This window comes from Harpia harpyja, chromosome Z (assembly GCF_026419915.1).
Source record: "Harpia harpyja isolate bHarHar1 chromosome Z, bHarHar1 primary haplotype, whole genome shotgun sequence".
Classification (NCBI taxonomy): Eukaryota; Metazoa; Chordata; class Aves; order Accipitriformes; family Accipitridae; genus Harpia; species Harpia harpyja.
The window spans coordinates 5,704,021-5,723,796 of record NC_068969.1 but is presented as its reverse complement, the minus strand read 5'-3'; the positions used below and the strand labels follow the sequence as shown (position 1 = coordinate 5,723,796).

The following is a 19,776-nucleotide window of genomic DNA, read 5'->3' as shown; positions in this document are numbered from 1 at the left end:
TGGAGGTTAGTAACATAAGGAGAACTTGTTTTTAGGAAGAAATGTTTCTTAGATCTTTCCTCTAAGTAAAAAAAAAAGGGGGGGTGGGGGAACGTCTTAGAATTTGCTTTGTTTATAATGTTATCAGAAAAAAAAAACCAACATGCCAAAGAAATTGCAATTAAGACAGCTTCTAACGTGAATGCAAAATGCTGCAGTAATGAATATTGAAAAGTAGTCTATGCATATTTTCTTAATTTATTTTCTCTATTATTAAAGTTTTGTTAGGGTCAATAATGCTTTTTTGTCTTCATTAGCTTCAGCTTTCCTTTTATGCTTCCGTAGGTTCTCCCTTTCCCATTTTTTGGCTTTTCTTCAAGCTCATTTTTAAAAGTTCTGACCTGCTATTCTGTGACATGGAATTTCAGAGTTTTCATCCATGTATGTAGTTGCTTGCCATAACAATAACTTTTGGGAGATCTTAAGGTCCTGTGTTTTGCTAAGCGATTACCTCATCTTAAAACTGAGTTTATTTCTTAGTTTTTCCAATACCCTATCACTTTTTGGAATATGCTAAATATGAGAGTGGCCATCTGTGTCACTAAACCATTAGAATGTTTTTAGCCAAATGTGGCTCTTTCCAGCTACCATGATCCGCAAATAATGCCTTGGCGTGTTTCAGCAGTTAGAATGGGGCAGAGAGCATTTCCAGTCAGCAGTCTGCATGCAGCCTACCCTGCTTTTGGACTTTTAAGAAGGTCAGCTATGAACTAGCTGCCCTTGGCTCCCATCAACTCATACAGGTAGCACCTGTAGGTTCTATGCATGGTTGAGACACTGCCTTGCTGCTTTCGTAATGTAATCAACATATATCATATGAAACGGGGTTAACGCTGCACATTTAAAAACATTAAAATAAACCATGTCTCTGAGTCTTCTACTTTTTTTCTTCTTCAGACTTTTGCTTGTTTTGGGGAACTGCACCTATCCACCCATAAAATGGAGATTAGTTCAAAATGCACTTGAAGTTTTATCTAAATTCTGACAGTCATGCTGCAGATTTTTTTCTAAAGCCATCATTTGAGACTAAGACTACACAATGAGAAGTCAAAAATGAAGAAAGGAAAGCAGAAGCAAAGGAACAGGGTTAGGGACAGGTCTGGGTCCTGCAGTCAGGGGATGGGGTGAAGGAAGCCAGAATAGGTTGCAGTTAAGGTAACTCAGGGGTTTAAATTTACTATGTAAATTTAATACAGTCAAATAATGTGTTTGAATTAAGATTAAATGAACATTTTAAATATTTGCCAGAATTTTGATACAGCATCGCTAGTCAGTGGAGTCAGAATCTTTAATTTCATTTTAAAGAACATTTCAACCAAATATAATCCTTCTATACTTTATTTTTCTTGTCTGTAAATTAAAATAATAATACTTTCTCTTATTGAAAAGTGGAGGAGGTAAATGTATGGAGACTAATACTGAGTGGTCCTTGTTCATGGGAGTTTTGTAGGCACTTAATTTTGGAAGTGCGCTGTGTTCTTTTTTTAATGTCTATATTTTTTCCAATCTTTTAGGATCTCAGCAGCAAGGACATGAAGAGAGATTTGTACATAGTTGCCCATGTAGTTCGAATAGGTACAGTATGATTTAATGCTTAAAATATATATAATTAACAATGTTTTTACAGTATTTTTAAATGTATGTTTTAATTAACTGACATCATGATTTAACCAGGTAGAAAACTCAGTCATAGACCATTGTTATCTGCTGAGATTAATATTCAGACCATATGTAGCTAAGTATTATAAGGTTACTGATGACTGTTTAACAGTGATTTTTTTTTTTTTTTTTCTCAGCCTGAAACAAAATACTTGATTAAGTACCGCATTTAGGGTTGGAGGGAGGAACTAAAAAGGCTTTTTGTTTAATGTTCCAAAATTTCAAATCTTTTTACTGATGATATATAGCTAGTTTACAGGGCAGGACATCGGTATACCTGGCCATTCACATCTAGTAAATCAGGGACTGTTAAACAAATATATGTAAAGATCTGTTTTCTGCTGTAGGAGTCTGCAGTGCTTCCAAGAAGCCACACTTAAGTTTAGGGAGATGCCTATAAAACATAAGAGCAGGGAAGCTGTCACACCAGTCAGGTGTTCGTTCTACCTGCTGACGTCAAAAAGGAGCATCAACAGCAGTACCTGCCTGCTGGCCACCTATCAAGCTTGCAGCCCAACATTTAGCAGCACACGCTTGCTTCTTTCCAGGTTCTCTGGGCTGCTCGCATAGAGCTATCCAAAGGAGAGATCTGGATGCGTAGTGCCTAGACCTGACCCTACCCAAGGAAGAAGGCCCTTCCATGCTAATTCAGTTGACGAGTCACCTTTTATAGAGTGGGTTTCTCTGACTGTTTGTAGGCCAGGCTAGGCTTCATTTATTCTTTTTTAGATTTGCAGTAGTGAGAACGGAAAGTGTTTATGATTGAAGTTGAATTTAAAAGGTGTCTTATACAGTATAGCGCAGTGTTCAAAGTAGTTCATGGACAGCTAGATGAATTTTTTCATCCAGCAATGTGTTTAAGTGAAGTGACTATGTGAATTCTGGTATGTGAATTAAATAGCTGGAATCTCTTTTAGATGGAAGGTGTTGGTTAGAAAAAAGCTCCAGTTAAAAAGGATATAATTAGTTAGTAACAGCAAGTTAAATGCTTCTAAATTATGAATGTGTGTACTTTCACTGAGAATTTAGCAAGTGAATATTTTACCTATGTTAAGTATAACTTATTTCAAATATTTAGGCCTAAAATGTTAACAACATATAGTAGGAATAACAGACAGTCTCTTCAGTTGTATTATTCTAAACAACTGAGTAGTGCACTGTCTTTCATGTTTTTCACCTTTTCAGTTAACTAAAAAATGGCTAGGGCGTGTTTACAATGAAAGGGTATTTAACCCTATTTCCAGCCCGTTCACTATTAGCATCCTTTACCAGCCACACATAGCTTTTCTGAAGTACAGAAGGTCTAAACAGCTTAGTGAAACCATAGCTGTGTTGTGTTGTCCTGTGAATGACAATATGCCTTCTAAGGCACAAATGTGTTACAAGGATCAGTTTATCGTTATCTGACTTCACTGTGTCCTAAAGTGTCTAAAAGTTAGAATTACTCTGTGTTGCTTGAGGTGACAAATGAAGCTTGTAGAAAGATACGCTGTAGTTCAAACTCAGATTTTTAACCTTGATGCAAGCAGTGCTGGACAAATTATTATGTGTAATGTTACAAGTTGGCTTAGATTATGTCGCGGTTTAACCCCAGCCAGCAACTAAACACCACGCAGCCGCTCACTCACTCCCCCCACCCAGTGGGATGGGGGAGAAAATCGGGAAAAGGAGCAAAACCCGTGGGTCGAGATAAGAACGGTTTAATAGAACAGAAAAGAAGAAACTAATAATGATAATGATAACACTAATAAAATGACAACAGCAATAATGAAAGGATTGGAATATACAAATGATGCGCAGTGCAATTGCTCACCACCCGCTGACCGACACCCAGCCAGTCCCCGAGCGGCGATTCCCCACCCCCCCTTCCCAGTTCCTAAACTAGATGGGACGTTCACATGGTATGGAATACCCCGTTGGCCAGTTTGGGTCAGGTGCCCTGGCTGTGTCCTGTGCCAGCTTCTTGTGCCCCTCCAGCTTTTCTCACTGGCTGGGCATGAGAAGCTGAAAAATCCTTGACATTAGTCTAAACACTACTTTGCAACAACTGAAAACATCAGTGTTATCAACATTCTTCACATACTGAACTCAAAACATAGCACTGTACCAGCTACTAGGAAGACAGTTAACTCTATCCCAGCTGAAACCAGGACAGATTATCATAGTGATTTTTCTGGTTTTGGCATTTTTTACGCTATTAAAAAACTGCTTGAACAATAGGAACTTAATCATTGAGCAGCTTTGTACCTCAGAATTCTCCTTTATGCGCTCCAAGACAAACATAATAAATGACACAACATAAAATGCATTCTCTTAAAGCAATTGTATAAAGTGAAAATTTGTGTAAATGTTGGACTACAATGGAAGGACCACAGTGAATCTCTGTGTGGATGCAGAGAGGCAAGTACAAGCTGTATTCTCGGCTCATTCAACAGATGATTTGCAGTCAGCCCAGCTAGGTGCAAATATGTGTCATGGAGCTGCAAATTAAAGATGGCCAGACATGATGCTGTTCACTTTGCCCTTGGGCATTCTGTTAGTTAAATGAGGTGAATGTGCCTTAATCAGAGTAGCCCAGTGGGTCAGGTAGGTTCAAATGGACCTCTGGATTTGAAACAGTATAAGAAGAAAAAAGAGTGAGAAGTTGTGGTGGGTTGACCCTGGCTGGACGCCAGGTGCCCACCAAGCTGCTCGATCACTCCCCTCCTCAGCAGGACAGGGTGAGGGAGAAAACAAGATGGAAACAACCTCATGGGTCAAGATAAAGGCAGTTCAGTAAAGCAAAAGCAGAGGCTGCATGTGGAAGCAAAGGAAAACAAAAGATTTATTCTCTAATTCCCATCAGCAGGCAATGTCTGGCCACTTCCCGGGAAGTAGGTCTTCAGTACGCGTAGCGGTTGCTCCGGAAGACAAATGTTGTAATAACAAATGCCCCCTCTCGTCCTCCTTTCTCCTAGCTTTTATTGCTGTGCAGACACCATCTGGTACGGAATGCCCCTTTGGTCAGTTTGGGTCAGCTGTCCTGGCTGTGTCCCCTCCCAAGATCTTGCCCACCCCCAGCCTACTGAGTGAGTGGCAGGGGGAATGTTGGAGAGACAGCCTCGATGCTGCACCAGCGCTGCTCAGCAGTAGCCAAAACTGGTGTGTTATCAACACTTTTCTAGCTACCAATACCGAGGACAGCACTATGAGGGCCACCGTGGGGAAAATTAACTCCATCTCAGCCAGACCCCATACAGAAGTATAGGAAAGTCTGCAAGCTGTGGTTGAAACTTGCTGTAGGTATGCATACTCAGAGGGATAATAGAACAGAATAGACAGAATGGCTGCATGTGAATCTCTAATGTTTTAAATTTCTGTTAATTTTAGGTCGCATGTTGCTAAATGATTCAAAAAAAGGCCCCCCTCATTTACACTATCGCCGCCCCTATGGCTGTGCAGTATTGAGCATCATGGATGTACTTCAGTCAATCTCTGAAATAAAAGAAGAGAAGGATTTTGTTCTCAAAGTTTACACGTGAGTAACTCGTAGAAGGAAGAGAATTAGGAAGAATACTTTGTATATGTTGGGTGATGAGATACTAAAGAGATATTGAAAATCAAGGTGTCATAAACTGCATTTGCTGCTTTATCCTCCTCACAAGGTAAACTAGTGCTGTTGGCACTGGTTTTTGCTCCTTTATTCTTCCAGAAGCTCGTAGAAACTAGTGAATATTATCACAGATGTTTCAGGTATGTGAAATGCTTCAGAAATTACTGAGTATTGCCCAAAATCTATGTGACATGCAAAGCTGCACTTTTATTGATATGATTTATTTAAAACCTGCTAAGCTCAAACCAAAGAAATATGCTGTATTGTACCTGATGAAGGGAATAGTTATTGACGCCCTATCTCCTATTCCTTACCAGTCATGGTGACCAACAAAAGAAGCAGAAAAAAACAGGAGTCAACAGTGTGTGACCAAAAAATTCAAAACAAGTCAACATTTTTTGAGCAAGAATCTATCTTCAGTTATTTGTGATTTTGAACTTTGAACTAAGAAATTCTTATGAAATGTGGTCTCACAGTTGAATAAAGAGGCCACAGACAAACTGTCTGGAGACTGCAGGGAATATTTAAATCTCTTGTCACTGAGGATAAATACTGGCAAGATCTGCTTTGCAGATGGGCTGAGATACAGCTGACATTACTTTGCGGTCTGTGGCCACTATTCCAAGTAATAAGATAATTTGGGGGGATTACAGAACTTTGTTATGCTTTGAGAAGTGCATTCAGCAGCAGAAAATCTGACATTCAAGGGAAACTATAAATGAAAAAATGGCTTTCACTGTTCACTGAAAGATTCTTGGACATCTCTTCATACATTAGAAATCTGTAAGTCCAAAGAAAAGTCAGAGTCAGCTCTTCCATTCTTCTTTTGCCAACAGTTACGAAAACTGTAGCAGAAACGTCAAGTTATAGGGAAGAAAATGGTCCTCTTTCTTCTCTATGTCAATAGAATCTGGATAATCTTGGCATTTTGTCACCATTCAGTTTCAGCTTATCTCAGACCAGTGGTTTTGGTTATGTAGTTATGTTAATATTGGCCTTGTAGATATGGCATTAATATATTGCAACTGCAACATTTTGAATGTTTACAGTAATGGAGCATTCTGAATTTCAGATTTCTGTTTTGATGCCCTTTTAATGCATCTTTAGCTTCTTATTCACGGAAGAATAGGAGAGAAAAAACTTGTAGAATACTGGATTTCTCCGTTTGTCAGTGACAACTAAAGTCGTGCAGCCAGTGAGAGCAATCCAAAGTCCTAGTGCTATGATCAAAAAAATCACAAGATAGAGCCCTTTTCTTCCTCTTAATCTGAAGTGTTTTGTTAATATGGATTCCCTTCACGCCACCCAAAGTACTAGCTGTATCTGCCTAAATGCTTAAGTAGGTTTCTAGCAGCTGTTCTTCACACCTGCTTCCCCACACCCTTTGTTTTCAACATCCACGCACAGCCATTATGGCCTTCCTAGGGAAGAAGTAGAGCCCGTAACAGAATTCAACTGCATAATCAGGTGCTTGTAATTTTTTACACTATTATCATTCACTTGAGTTGTTATAAGTCTTGTACATTATTCTTTTATGTTACTGCTGTTTGGAGTGTTCTCTGTAAACCTCCAACAAAAATCTTCAGAAGGGAAAATGGATATATCTAAAGGGCACCATCTTATCCCTTTTGCAGCTTTAATAGCTGTTGGTCTTCCATGACAGAAAGTTTTCACAGGTTTATCTGCTTCCATCTTCTCTTTGCACATTCTTTTAGCTAACCTACCCTTTCTTGCTTTGTAGACTGAAATTGAAATGACAGATTTTTGTCCTTTGTAAGTTTAAAATTGTGTATGAATGCTTAAACGATGCTGAACTGATTTTCTTACCTGCTGCTCTCATTTTGATTACTGTTAAAATGCCTCAGGCCAACCCAGAAACATCATAAAGGTGAAATAAGGAGGGAGGTGTATTTGTATTTTTAAAGGAGCCGTAAAAAGCACTCTTTTTGTATGCTATCTGGCTAAAGCTTACAGCTGCCACAAATGAGGCAGTCAGCAACAGCCAGAAAAGCCTTTTCAGAGGGAGAAGCTGGAAAAAATTTGAGAGACTGAAAACCTAACAAAGGCTGAAACAAATATATGGTGTTTCAATGGAGATTTTTGCTGGATCCACAAGAGAAGAATGCTTATGGGGGGAAAAAAAAAAATCAATTTACTTCACCAGTCTTTCTCAGCTTGCCTTATTATTGTAAAAGATTTATGTCTGAAAAATACTTCTTTCTTACAATCCAGATTTTCCTGTTTGTTAATCCAGCAGTCATGTTATAATCTTACTAAGAGGATATAGTACCACAGCTCTAGTTATAAGCTTATTATGAAAAAGCATGAAGGTTTACTTTTATAATTCTTTTAAAATATTTTACATGTATATTATTAAAAAGTGAGATGGAAACTAAATTCTTGATCCTTTTTTTTCCTGAGATTACTTGTTTTCATATTTTTATATGAATTCTTGTCTTTAGTGGAATTTTTTGCTCATTGAATGTTACTCTTTGTGTCAATCTTCCCACTCCCCTAAAAACCTCATGTATTTCTCTTTCATATTATCTTTTTCAGTTTTATTTTTAGTCCTATTTTCTCTCACTCCTTTATTTTTCTCCTTCTCCAGCACTAGCTCTTTAAAGTCCTTCCTATTAATGTGGTGTATTGCCTGAATGCCTTTCCCTTTTGATACTCAGTTGTTGCTATTTGCCCAGCTGGACAAGAGCGTACATTGCATTTCTGTCCCCATCTGTTTGACATCAGGGTCTGATGTAGTATGGCAAACATTCCAAATGGTAAATTTACTGTAGAACCAGCCAACCTGAAAAGGTGATGGATGGCTCAGGAGAAAATTCTTATTTAAATGAGAAATATATTTTGTAATATATTTGGTATTTAGACAAGTAAAACGTTAACGCAATAAAATGCATTACAAGGAAGTGTTTTCAGGCCAGCGTTTCAAACTTGGGAGAATATTCTTCTTTTTTGTGTTCAGGAAATGTAAAGTGCAGCCTACATTTGTAGTTGGTACAAAACTAGCTTGAAGCTATCTTTACAGTCCATTGATTTTGGGGTAACTTTGTTCCAGGTTAATTTGCAGGCATAAGTCATTGGAGGCTGAAATCTATTTTAACTTGTACTCCAGAGGCTGGTACAGCAACTGAAAAATTATCAGAGGTTAGAAATTTTCTGTAGTCTCAGCTGTGAGGATGGAGGATGGTATAGAATTTGTCCTATAGGTTATCTCTCTACTTTAAGAAGAATATTATTTGCAGTAGGATAAATGACTTTTAATGTCTTGGCAAGAGAAGAGAAGTAAACAATGTGAAGTCAACTATTACTCTTTCCTGACAGGTAACCTGAGTATTGGTTAAAGTTCTGAGCTAGCACAGAACACCACAATTACTGAAAGGGGTTTTGTACTGCCCATTAATGTCTTAGCTCTGTTGTGTTTTAGTTTTGAGAGGTTGTTTTGGGGAATGCAAATGTACTCAATTTGCCATACTCTTTAAGTTCTGGCAGGTCACTTAAGTGCTGACCTATCTTGAGTTACTGTGTGGATATCTGATCTCCCTAAAAGGGCGTAGTAGTTACAGAAGGTATGGCGTAGAGCAACTCAAATGTTTTAACAGCATAGAGTTGTTTCTTTAGGAAAGAGATTGAGGACATGGGGAGCTTCAGCTTGAAGAGGAGAAAAGTGGTGGTGGGAAGGGACATGACCAAGACTTACAAAGTCATGGTGGAGGGTAAACTGTTGTTCACAGAATACAACAGTGCAAGAATTAGGGATACTCAATGAAATTGGTAGGAGATGACATGAAAAAAGATGGAAGACAGTACTTCTTCAGAAAGCGGGTAATGATCTTCTGGGTTGTACTGCCACAGGATGTTGTGAAGACAGGCAAGATTAGCAGGTCCAAAGGGGATTAGACAAGTTTATGAACACCAGGTCCATAAACAGAGGAATAGGAACAGACAGGGATGTACACTCTAACATCCCTAATCCAACAACCTCAGGGCAGTGTACGGGAGCCTGGCTGCTCCCATACCCTGCCCAAGTAGTATCTCCTATTGCCAGTGTGCGAAGCTTTTTTTTTTTATGTCCATATGTTCTTAACAATCAGCTGAGATGTCTGATACCTAACCTACTGCAGTGAAAGGAGGAATGTTGAGTTAGGTGGAGCTAAAATTTCAGGTGGGATAATCTCAATCTAACTGTACCAGATAATCTGGGAATACAGGCATACAACGTTTTAATTAAATGAATACTTTCGGATAGCACACTGGGAGTGTAACTCTTAATGTTTTTTCTCCATTTTTCCTTTTTTACTGTCTGTACTTGGTGTTTAATTTATTCCAAGTTGTCTATGTGTCTTTTGCTTTTATAATAATCAACATTTGCAGGGGGTGTCAGTAAGTGTGTGTCATGTTTTAACCGCAGCCGGCAACTCAGCCCCACACAGCCACTCACTCCCTCCCCCCCCCAGTGGGACGGGGGAGAGAATTGGAAGAGTAAGGGTGAGAAAACTCGTGGGTTGAGATAAAGACAGTTTAATTGGTAAAGCAAAAGCCACACACAGACAAAGCAAAACAAGGAATTAATTCACCACTTCCCATCGGCAGGCAGGTGTTCAGCCATCTCCAGGAAAGCAGGGTTCCATCATGTGTAATGCTTACTTGGGAAGACAAACGGAACCACTCTGAATGTCCCCCCCTTCCTTCTTCTTCCCCCAGCTTTATATGCTAAGCATGATGTCATATGGTCTGGAATATCCCTTGGGTCAGTTGGGGTCAGCTGTCCCAGCTGTGTCCCCTCCCAGCTCCTTGTGCCCCCCCCCCAGCCTCCTTGCTGGTGGGGTGAGAAGCAGAAAAGGCCTTGACTCTGTGTGAGCACTGCTCAGCAATGATGAAAACATCCCTGTATTACCAACACTGTTTCCAGCACAAATCCAAAACATAGCCCCATACTAGCTACTGTGAAGAAAATTTACTGTATCCTAGCTAAAACCAGCACAGTGTGCCATAACAGGCTTTGTGGGTTATCCTATTATTCCTGGCAGTATATGGGTTTGTAATACTGAAGCTGTAGAAAATTACCAGCTACTACCTGTTCTAGATAGCCTTAATTCCTTTTGCTGTACTATTCTTCAGTTACATAATGCAGCAGACAAAAAAATCCCTACTGTCTTCACAGTAGCTTGTTCGTACCTTACCATGATTTTGCTGACATTAGGTACTCTTGGGAGGAAACAAAAAAAGGGAAAAAATGTTAACATGCTTGGGAGAAGTTTTATGAAGTGAGTTATTTCTCAAGACTCCTGTCTTGCTAGAAGCTGAAGGCTTACAGTCTTCCTTTCTTTTTTTTTTTTCCTTACTTTTAAGGCTCAATAGGACAGAAGTTTAATTTAATTGTTTAATTCAGTTGCACTTCAGGAGAAATAAGATTCACTATTGCTGCTAAGTTAAAAATTGCTGACTTCATGGGGAATCTTTAAATCTTGCAGTTGTGATTTAAATAAAGCAGAATTGAATTTAAAAGGCGATTAGACTTGATCAACATACTGTTTTTTCTTTTCTTCTTTTCCTTTTTTCTTTTTTAACCAATAGCACTGTTTGTGGTAAAGGTTCCATTTTTGTTTTTCAATCAGATTATTATACTAGTAAAATTGTCATTTCAGCTGTGCTTACACTAGTGTGAAGTACTTCATAACATTTATAGTGTGTTTCTTCCTTATGTGGTAACAAGCTATAGCACTGATGGCACTTCTTTCCTGGTATGATTCTGTTCAAGCTTAGTGAGTTTAGCAGGTTGGTTATACAGCTTTACATATACTAGTGCAAATAAAGTTGTGCGACTTTGATGTTAAGATAAAAAAGAATCCTAATTCAGGTTGATGGGGACCTCTCTAGTCCAGGCTCCTTCTCAGACCAAGGCCAGCCATGAGATCAGACCAGGCTGCTCAGGGCTTTATCCAGTCGTGTCTCGATAACCTCCAAGGATGGAGATTGCACAGCCTCTCTGGACAACCTGTGCCAGTCATACTTGACTGTCCTCACGGAAAAGCTTTTTCTAGTATCTAGTCTGAACCTTTCTTGTTTGTGTTTATGCCTGGTGCTTTACATCATCTCACTATGCACCACTGAAGAATCTGGCTGGCTCTTTTGTCTTAATAACTGCTTGTAGGTCTTGGAAGGCTGCTGTTAATGTTCCCCCTCTTGCCTTGTCTTCTCCAGGCTGAAAAAGCCTGGGTCCCTCAGCCTCTTCTCCTACAGTATGTGCTCCAGCCACCTGCCCATCCACAGGACTCTCTCCAACTGTCTGGTTTGTATTGTATTGGAGAACCCCAAGCTGAGCACAATATTCTAGGTCCAGACTAACAACTGCCAAGTAATGTCTTTTCCCAACTGACAGTAGAAACATATAAACAAATAGTACTTAAATATTGGTATGTTGTGTAAACAGTAATTTACAAAACATAGTTCTGAATAGATCTTATCACTGGAGAAAGGCTGTCTTTGCGTTGTGAAAAGTTTTGGGAAGTTCACTAAATGTACAGCATGGTTTACTTTTTGTGGGAGTAAGACTTTGGGTTGAATAAAAGTTGCAGGATGAAAAAAGACCTGAAGTATACGGATACATATAAAATATGATATAATAATTAGCTCAGTAAGTATTTATATATATACACATAGGGATTTTTTTCTTTTCCAAAATGGCTAGAAAAATGCTTCAGCAGTTGCAGAACCTACATTTTGGTTCCTGCCATTGTCCTAATACCTGAGGTTTGTTATCTTTGAATGTAAGTTAATACCTAAACTCTATGAAAGAGCTTAGGTATTATTTACTGTCTAGAAACAGGGAAACTTAATGAAACTGAAGATCTGCCTATATCTGCTGAGGGCCTGATTGTATAGGCAGACACAGGAGACCTCTAAAGGTGCTGGTGACACTGAATCCAGTGCTAAACAAAACAGCTGAAGTCACTTTCATTAAAAACACAGCTCATGAAAGAGAAGCTTATATGGCTCATCTTTCATGTAATACCTTAATAAAGAGGGACACTTCAATTCTTTGCCTTTCTCCCCTGCCCCAATCTAATATCTGTCTCATACAACGGGACAGTAGCCTATGGACTCAAAACGTGGGGCTTGTTTCCTTGATTACTTTCTCGGTGGCACTGCAATTCTTGCATTTTTGGCTTTGGACTCTAAACAGAAGTGTGGCACTTCTGACTCAGGTGCCCAAGATCCAGACAGAAGCCAGCATCCAGGTGTGCTCTTGTTCTGTTTCCTGCTGTGCTGGCTCTCTGCTCACCTGATGATTTCTTTGTGGGTTATCATTAAAAGAAATCTGTATTTCTCCATGACTGGAAAGGAAACTGAAACATCTCCTTCTGGTGCTCTCAGCCATCTCTGTCACAATGTAATTTCTCTCTCCAGAATCTTGCTGTCAGAGTAATGAGAATATCTATAGATAGAGTGATTTACAGAGGATTTTTTAAAATTTTTTTAATTTTGCTCCACTTCAGAATATATATATATGTAAGGCATGGAATGGAGCAGTAAGAGATACTGGTTTTTGACTTTCCACTACACAGTTGTGCAGTCTGATTTTATTGTGATGGCATAGCATCATGCTGCGGTAGAGAGCATAGTCCATTCTTCGTTATATTCATAACTTCTTGTTGTCTTTATAATTCTCATTAACTTGTATTTTGAAGATAATACATTCCAATTTGAGGAAACAATCCTGACAAAAGTTAAGAATGGAAGAGGGAATTGGAAGTTAGCCCTAGAAAAACAAACAGAAGGAAACTCTCATATAAGTGCGTGCAATGTCACGCGATTAGTCTAAAGTCTCCACAATTGCTAAGGGCATGGGAATGGTGATGGGAGATGTTAGGAGCTGCTGAATCCAGTAGCCCGACAGAGGTGAGGCTGCCAGAGCTCCATGCCCCTGCGTCCAGGCAGGCAGAAGGCTGAGCCCGTATCCCACACGTGTACATACACACAATACACACGCATATAGCCCGCCACGCAGATCGACACAGGCAGAAAGTACACACTCATACAAAAACATACAGCACCGAAGGTCTCATCCTATTTTCCTGTCTGGTTTATCAGGGTAAAAACTTGTCAGTGGAAAACATCCATGCATACATATACACACAACAAATCCCTCCACTCCCTGGTTTTAGACATTCAGTTCAGGCAGAGGGCATGGCCAGACAAGGATACTGGCAGCAACCTATTTAGGTGTGAACGGGCCATTTTATACCATTATTGCTCTATTTCCCTACGGTTCATATTAAGTCTTGAACAATCCCACAATGCTCTTCCCCAGCATCCCATAATAAGTCCTGTATCACCAAAAGCAGTAACCCATTTCAGTCTTTAAAGTGATCCAGAGAGCCTTTCTGGCTGACTCATCTTGCTGGGTGTCGCAGTGCGCTGAACATCATCCTGCAGCAGCCATCGTTCCCCCACCTGCCATTGTTCCTCTTCTCCTTTGTGTTTAAGATGAGCCTTTAACTGCAAAACCTAACAGGAAAGATAGAGTTAGTAGGAAATATTTAGAACAATTTTGCTTATAGGTGCTGCCATTAAGTGGTGCTCTTGGTAAGAGGTACATCCAGCAGGTTTGAATCTGATTGTTTGATCAAGGGCAGTGCAGCCAGCTATCCTGCCTGAATATTGTTTGAACAAGGTTATAATCCACACACCAAATTGTTGTGTATTATTGGAACTGATATTAACAACTGAATTTTTCCTGGTGAAAAAATACTGAGTGGAAACATGAGAGATCTGTTGACAATTATATTGTAATTTCTATCCTAGAAAATTATTGAAGATTTACAGATGGTAACATAACTGAAAATGAAGTATAACAGTACTTACAAATGCTTATTAATATTACGTATAGATGAATAAACAGTTGTGAAATGCTCCTTCAGAAGGTGATACACATACAAAAACGTATTTTGTGTTATATTTTTTTGTCCTACAGTTTGGGGGGCAGTTGCATCATGTTTCAAGGCATTCTGTAAAATATGTAGGTAAGCAGAAGTCTTGTAAATGCCTGAGATACTAAAATAATCAGGGGGTTATTTAGTCTTTCAAATTTCACTTTTTATTTCTTGATTTTAACTTTTTTATTATTAAACCCAGAAAGGTAATATATGGCAAGAGTTAATTTCAGCTTAAAATTAATTTTCTGCGTGCACAGAATTCAAATAGGATGTCCAGAGCTTTCTTCCTTCTGCCATAATACGAAGAGTGAAGAGTGAAACGATGGCTTTGATGACAGAAAAGTCACCACAGGCTCCAAAGTGTCCATAAAAAGGAGATAACTATTAGGGAATGTTTTGTTTTCTTCTAAAAACAAGAGTTATGTGGGATTTCTCTCATTCATCAAAACCCCACAACCTTTCATGTTATCTCTGCAGCAAAGTTGACTCCTCTGACCTAAGATGGTTCAGCAGAAAGCTTTTAACTTGAATTAGTGTTCTTTTATTTTAGGTGTAACAACGAAAATGAATGGTGCCAGATCCATGAAAATATTATTCGCAAGTCCAGCACCAAATACACAGCACCCAGCTCAAACTATGGTAAATATCTACTTGTACATTTTTGTCATAATAACAGCTGAATATTTCCCTTGGGAAACTGCTGATTATTTATAGCAGAGAAATTCAGTGAGATGTGAGATTATGCATAGCTGAATTTCTCTACTTGGAGTGATTTAAAAATTTAGCTAAAATTCATTCATGTTCAGTTTACAGGTCAAAATCTGTATTGCATCTGCAAACTTAAGCAGGAATTAAAAAAAAAACTCACCACCTGCTATCTTTCCTTCTCAGATACGGCTGACAATAATATTAATTCAGCATGCTAAATTTCCGTCATCGTTATGTCTGTAGTGTTATTTTATCTCAAGAGAGGTCAGCAGTGGAGAGAGCTAGTGGCCTGCCATAGTATCAGCTTACTCTGTGAGTCTTCATGTATTGGCTGTGACAGTTACTGAGTGTGTCTATGCTTGTGCAAACTGCTAGCCTATGGGAGGGTACAACATAAGCGGCAACCAGCATTGGCAGAACTCCTTTAAAAGTTTTTTTTGTGACACGGGCTTACGTTACTGTGAGCAGACTTGGCTGCACAGGGAGTGAAGAATTTAAATTTTATTCATCAGAATTTCCCTGAGTAAAACTGGCTTCCTTTTCATCCTGTATTCCCTTGAAAATTCCAGGTACAACACATATCTAAGGCTTGCTCTCCTGAGGATACCATGCATCCTAGTCGACAGAAGCAAAGCCAGAGGTTACATTTGTCTAACATATTTGTCTGACTGTTCAGAAAATTCTGACTATCCAGAAAATAAGCAGTGGGTTTGTATGTACAAATTGATTATCAAGACTCTCTGTGTTAGTGTCAGTACTAGATGTTTCATTACATAGTTGAGGAGAATAACTGTCTTGGCAGAGTTTTTGCCACCTTTCAAATCCATTTTTATTTTCCTAGCTAATGACAGATAAAGATGGAAAGTAAATCTTGTGCTATCTTGTTACCTCATTTAATGATTTCTGTAGTTTGCTAATTCAGAGATATCATAACTCTTCTATTCCAAATGAACCAGCCAATACAATACAGTTCTGCTTCGTTACAGCTAGTTCTGCATTCATTACGGAGTGCCTGATTCATTGGCATACTGATGTCCACATACTGATATTGTCTTAATTTCACTTGTTTGCATATTGAGATATTGTAGTGGAATATGCAGTTCACACTCCCATGGAAGATATTAAGCACAACAATAAGCAAATAAAACAGTTTTCAGGTTTGGAATTTTATAATATGCAAAACTGGTCTCCTTCCCAGCTGTTCTCCTGTTATGGTTAAGGTCATCCACCACTTATCATTAAAGCATTTTCCTGAATTGTTTATAGCTTTGAAAACTTGGACTGTTTGCATTTATTTCCAATGCCAGGTGTCTGCCTGAAACTTTTTTTTTTTTCAAGTATGAGCCTTTTTGAAGAGCAGAAAGAAAGGAAAATAGATAGCTTTTTACCCTTGCCTTTGGCTTTTAAAAATAATTATTTCAAACATTTCATTAAGACCTAGTGCATCTCTGAAATAGAGATTGAAACTTGGCAGAGGTATTGTCCTGCTGGGAGGGGCAGTATTGCAGCCTGACAGGAGATAAGCACCAGTAATACAATTTGGGCCTCTCAGAACCTGCTCTTACAGTGAGAAAATGCTCAAATTACAAGTGTGATTTTTCTGTGTAGAAAAGCTCTCTGATTCTTTCTCTCCCCACCTTCCCAGGTCTTGTGTAAAATTAGTCCTTCAGGTCTGCTGCAAGGAATAGAAAAAAACTGGAACGATAGGCTGGGTAGAAAAGAGGACTGGAGAGCAGATTTACAAAACCTCTTGGGGAGAGCAAGAAGCTAGGCAGAAGTTTTTTGGGGTAGAATATGTGGGAGGGTATCACAAGTAATATATGTAATACCATGCTGGAAAATTACATATTCTGTTACCTCTAGTGACTGATTTTTATAGATAATAGATTAATTCTGGTGCTATTTGTTAAGTACTGGGGGGGTTGGGTGTGGGAAGGTCTGAACTTACAAATTTGCTCCAGTGCCTTATGCTGGAATTTTTTTAATTTATTTTCATTTGTTTGTTTTTAATAGCAAAAGAGCATATAAAATTGTTGTGGTTTAACCCCAGCCAGCAGCTAAGCAGCACGCAGCTGCTTACTCGCTCCCCCCCCTCACCCAGTGGGATGGGGGAGAAAATCAGGAAAAGAAGTAAAACTCATGGGTTGAGATAAGAATGGTTTAATAGAATATAAAAAGAAGAAACTAATAATGATAACACTAATAAAGTGACAGCAGTAATGATAAAAGGATTGGAATATACAAATGATGCGCAGTGCAATTGCTCACCACTCGCCGTTCGATGCCCAGTTAGTCCCCGAGCGGCGATCCCCTGCCCCCACTCCCCCCAGTTTATATACTGGGCATGACGTCACATGGTATGGAATACCCCGTTGGCCAGTTTGGGTCAGCTGCCCTGGCTGTGTCCTGTGCCAACTTCTTGTGCCCCTCCAGCTTTCTTGCTGGCTGGGCATGAGAAGCTGAAAAATCCTTGACTTCAGACTAAACACTACTTAGCAATAACTGAAAACATTAGTGTGTTATCAACATTCTTCTCATACTGATCTCAGAACATAGCACTGTACCAGCTACTAGGAAGACAATTAACTCTATCCCAGCTGAGACCAGGACAAAAATGAGCAAGTTTTTCTCTAAGTGGCAAAAATAGTCAAGACTGATTTCTAATGAACTTGTCTCCTGTGTTCTGTTAAAGCTTCTGTAGCACACGCACACACAGATGTACGCTCACACATGGTATTGAAAGGGTTTGAATTTTTTCCATGGTTATAAAGCCGCTGTTCTCCCTGCAGTGCTTTCCAGCGCTCTTCTACCTGCTTAGCTGGACAGTTGCAAGTCCATGTTTTGGCAGCTTTTGAGGACATACATGCTGATTGTCCAGCTGGCTGATTGGCCTCCCTTTTCCTTCATTTTAAGGTTTTATGCTCTTTTTCCATCCCTCCTCCCGGTATTCATAAAACTTACAGTCTTCATGTTATCTGGGTATCTACTTATTTGCCAGATTTGGCTGAAGCCAAACAACAGGCTTGAAAATTATTTCAAGGCAAGAGAGCAGAAAGTGGGTGGGTACATGATATAACTGGTTTCATTCCCCTAGTAACTTGTCTAACAAAATGGGGACTAAATATTATTTGCAAAGCCCATGTATTAAGCTTAGGAAATAGCAGAACTTTAAATGGCTTGTGCAAGAATATGTATACAAGGCAGTGTTTGGTTTTGTATGTGTTGTTCCAGAGAGTGAACAGAGAGGATAGAAAGAACTATTGACTAACTATCATTCATTGAATGAGGTAAAGATTGTGAAAAATTACTGTGTGAACGTAATTCACGTGGCTATGTGAAGCTGGTAATGTATGCTCAGCAGATGAGACTGAGCTTGCATGGTTGAGCTTAATTCTAGCATTTTCTGGTATCATAATGCTTGACTTTGTAACTTTACCCCAATACATTATCCTCATTTTAGGGTGTAGTACGATATAAATTAAAAGTGACTAGAGAAAGCAGTTGGACTGAGATTAACAGTGTAATTATTCCTAGTCAAGCTATTCTGTTGATAGACTGACCAAAGGGTCGCATAGGAAGAGCTTGTTGCTGAAGTCAGTTTGACCAGTTGGTACTCTTGAAACATGTTGAGCTACTGAAGGGAATTTCATTAAAATCAACATTCCTGTATGAAGTAGTTAAAGAAACAAGTGGAACAGATACGCTTTGAGGTTTGGTTTGGTTTTTTTTTTTAATGGTATTAAGTGGGATTAAAGGCACTTTAGAGATGTTCTATGGCATTGTGTGATCTGGTAGTTCAGACAGAGGTGGCATTGCTCATACATGCACTGTAACCTGCTGTATGTGAGGAATAGAAATAATGCCAAATACTTCACTGTAACTTGTGACATCTCTGTGGAATTAAGTATTCTGATTTTAAAAAATTGTATTTTAATATGAAGTTATGCTCTTAACTGATCCCTTAAAGCAGTTTTGTTTCTTCCATTTCAATTTTAAATTACTCCAAGGGAGAAAAGAACTCTATTTATATATTTGTGTTAATTTAACTGTGGAGGAAAGCATTATTTTACCTACATCCCTTGTATATACAGACATCTAATTCTTAGGTCTGAAAAAATGAGCATCTTTGTTTTTTTTCCTAGGACTTATAATATCTCTTCAGCTTCTTCGTGGCGACATGGAGCAGATTCGAAGGGAAAACCCCATGATCTTTAACAGAGGCGTTTCTGTTACCAGGAAGCTGGGTTTTCCTGATGTTATAATGCCAGGTAAACGTAACAACTCTAATCTTAAAATATTGGTCATTTTTTTCTCATACTCTCCTAGACAAGCGCCACAGGGATGGGTGCCTTACTTGAAGAAGATGAATAAGAGAAGAGTTGCCTTATTTATCAGTAAATGCCAATTCCAGATTCAGGGAGGCATGCTAAAACATTTTAATCAATGAACATTATAGTAACAGGTGTTAAATTCACATGTATAGAAGGTGATCTGGAAAGATTGCTTTGATATTTCCCCCACCTCCCCCACCAATTAGATACCTCTCCTGTATGCTAAGCATAGAGATGTTTCTTTTCAAATGCATAAAGGTTCTTCTTCCCAATAATCCAAAGCCCGGAAAAAGAGTTTCCACTTTGCCACCTCGATTTTTGCAGTTAGTATGATCCCATTGTAGTGGTTGACAATGCATGAGGCTGCAAATCTGGTCTGATTTTCTAGCTGGCCTTACAGAGTACCTAGTCCGTGCAACAGCTGTGTGGCTGAAGCATTGCTGTACTTCGTTTGCTCCTTACTTCTGGAGCAGCAGCTTGAGATGCTTCTTTTTTT

General features: G+C 39.0%; 1 protein-coding gene across 16 annotated transcripts in view; it reads left to right on the top strand.

Annotated features, from left to right (window-relative positions):
* Positions 1–19,776, top strand: part of DOCK3 (dedicator of cytokinesis 3) — a 229,496-nt gene that overhangs the window by 120,519 nt on the left and 89,201 nt on the right. For all 16 annotated transcript variants that reach the window (XM_052776412.1, XM_052776406.1, XM_052776413.1 and 13 more), the window contains exons 11-14: positions 1,554–1,614; positions 5,068–5,215; positions 14,792–14,880; positions 19,092–19,217. In XM_052776412.1, the coding sequence (XP_052632372.1) occupies positions 1,554–1,614; positions 5,068–5,215; positions 14,792–14,880; positions 19,092–19,217 (424 nt within the window). The remainder of the gene's footprint in view (positions 1–1,553; positions 1,615–5,067; positions 5,216–14,791; positions 14,881–19,091; positions 19,218–19,776) is intronic.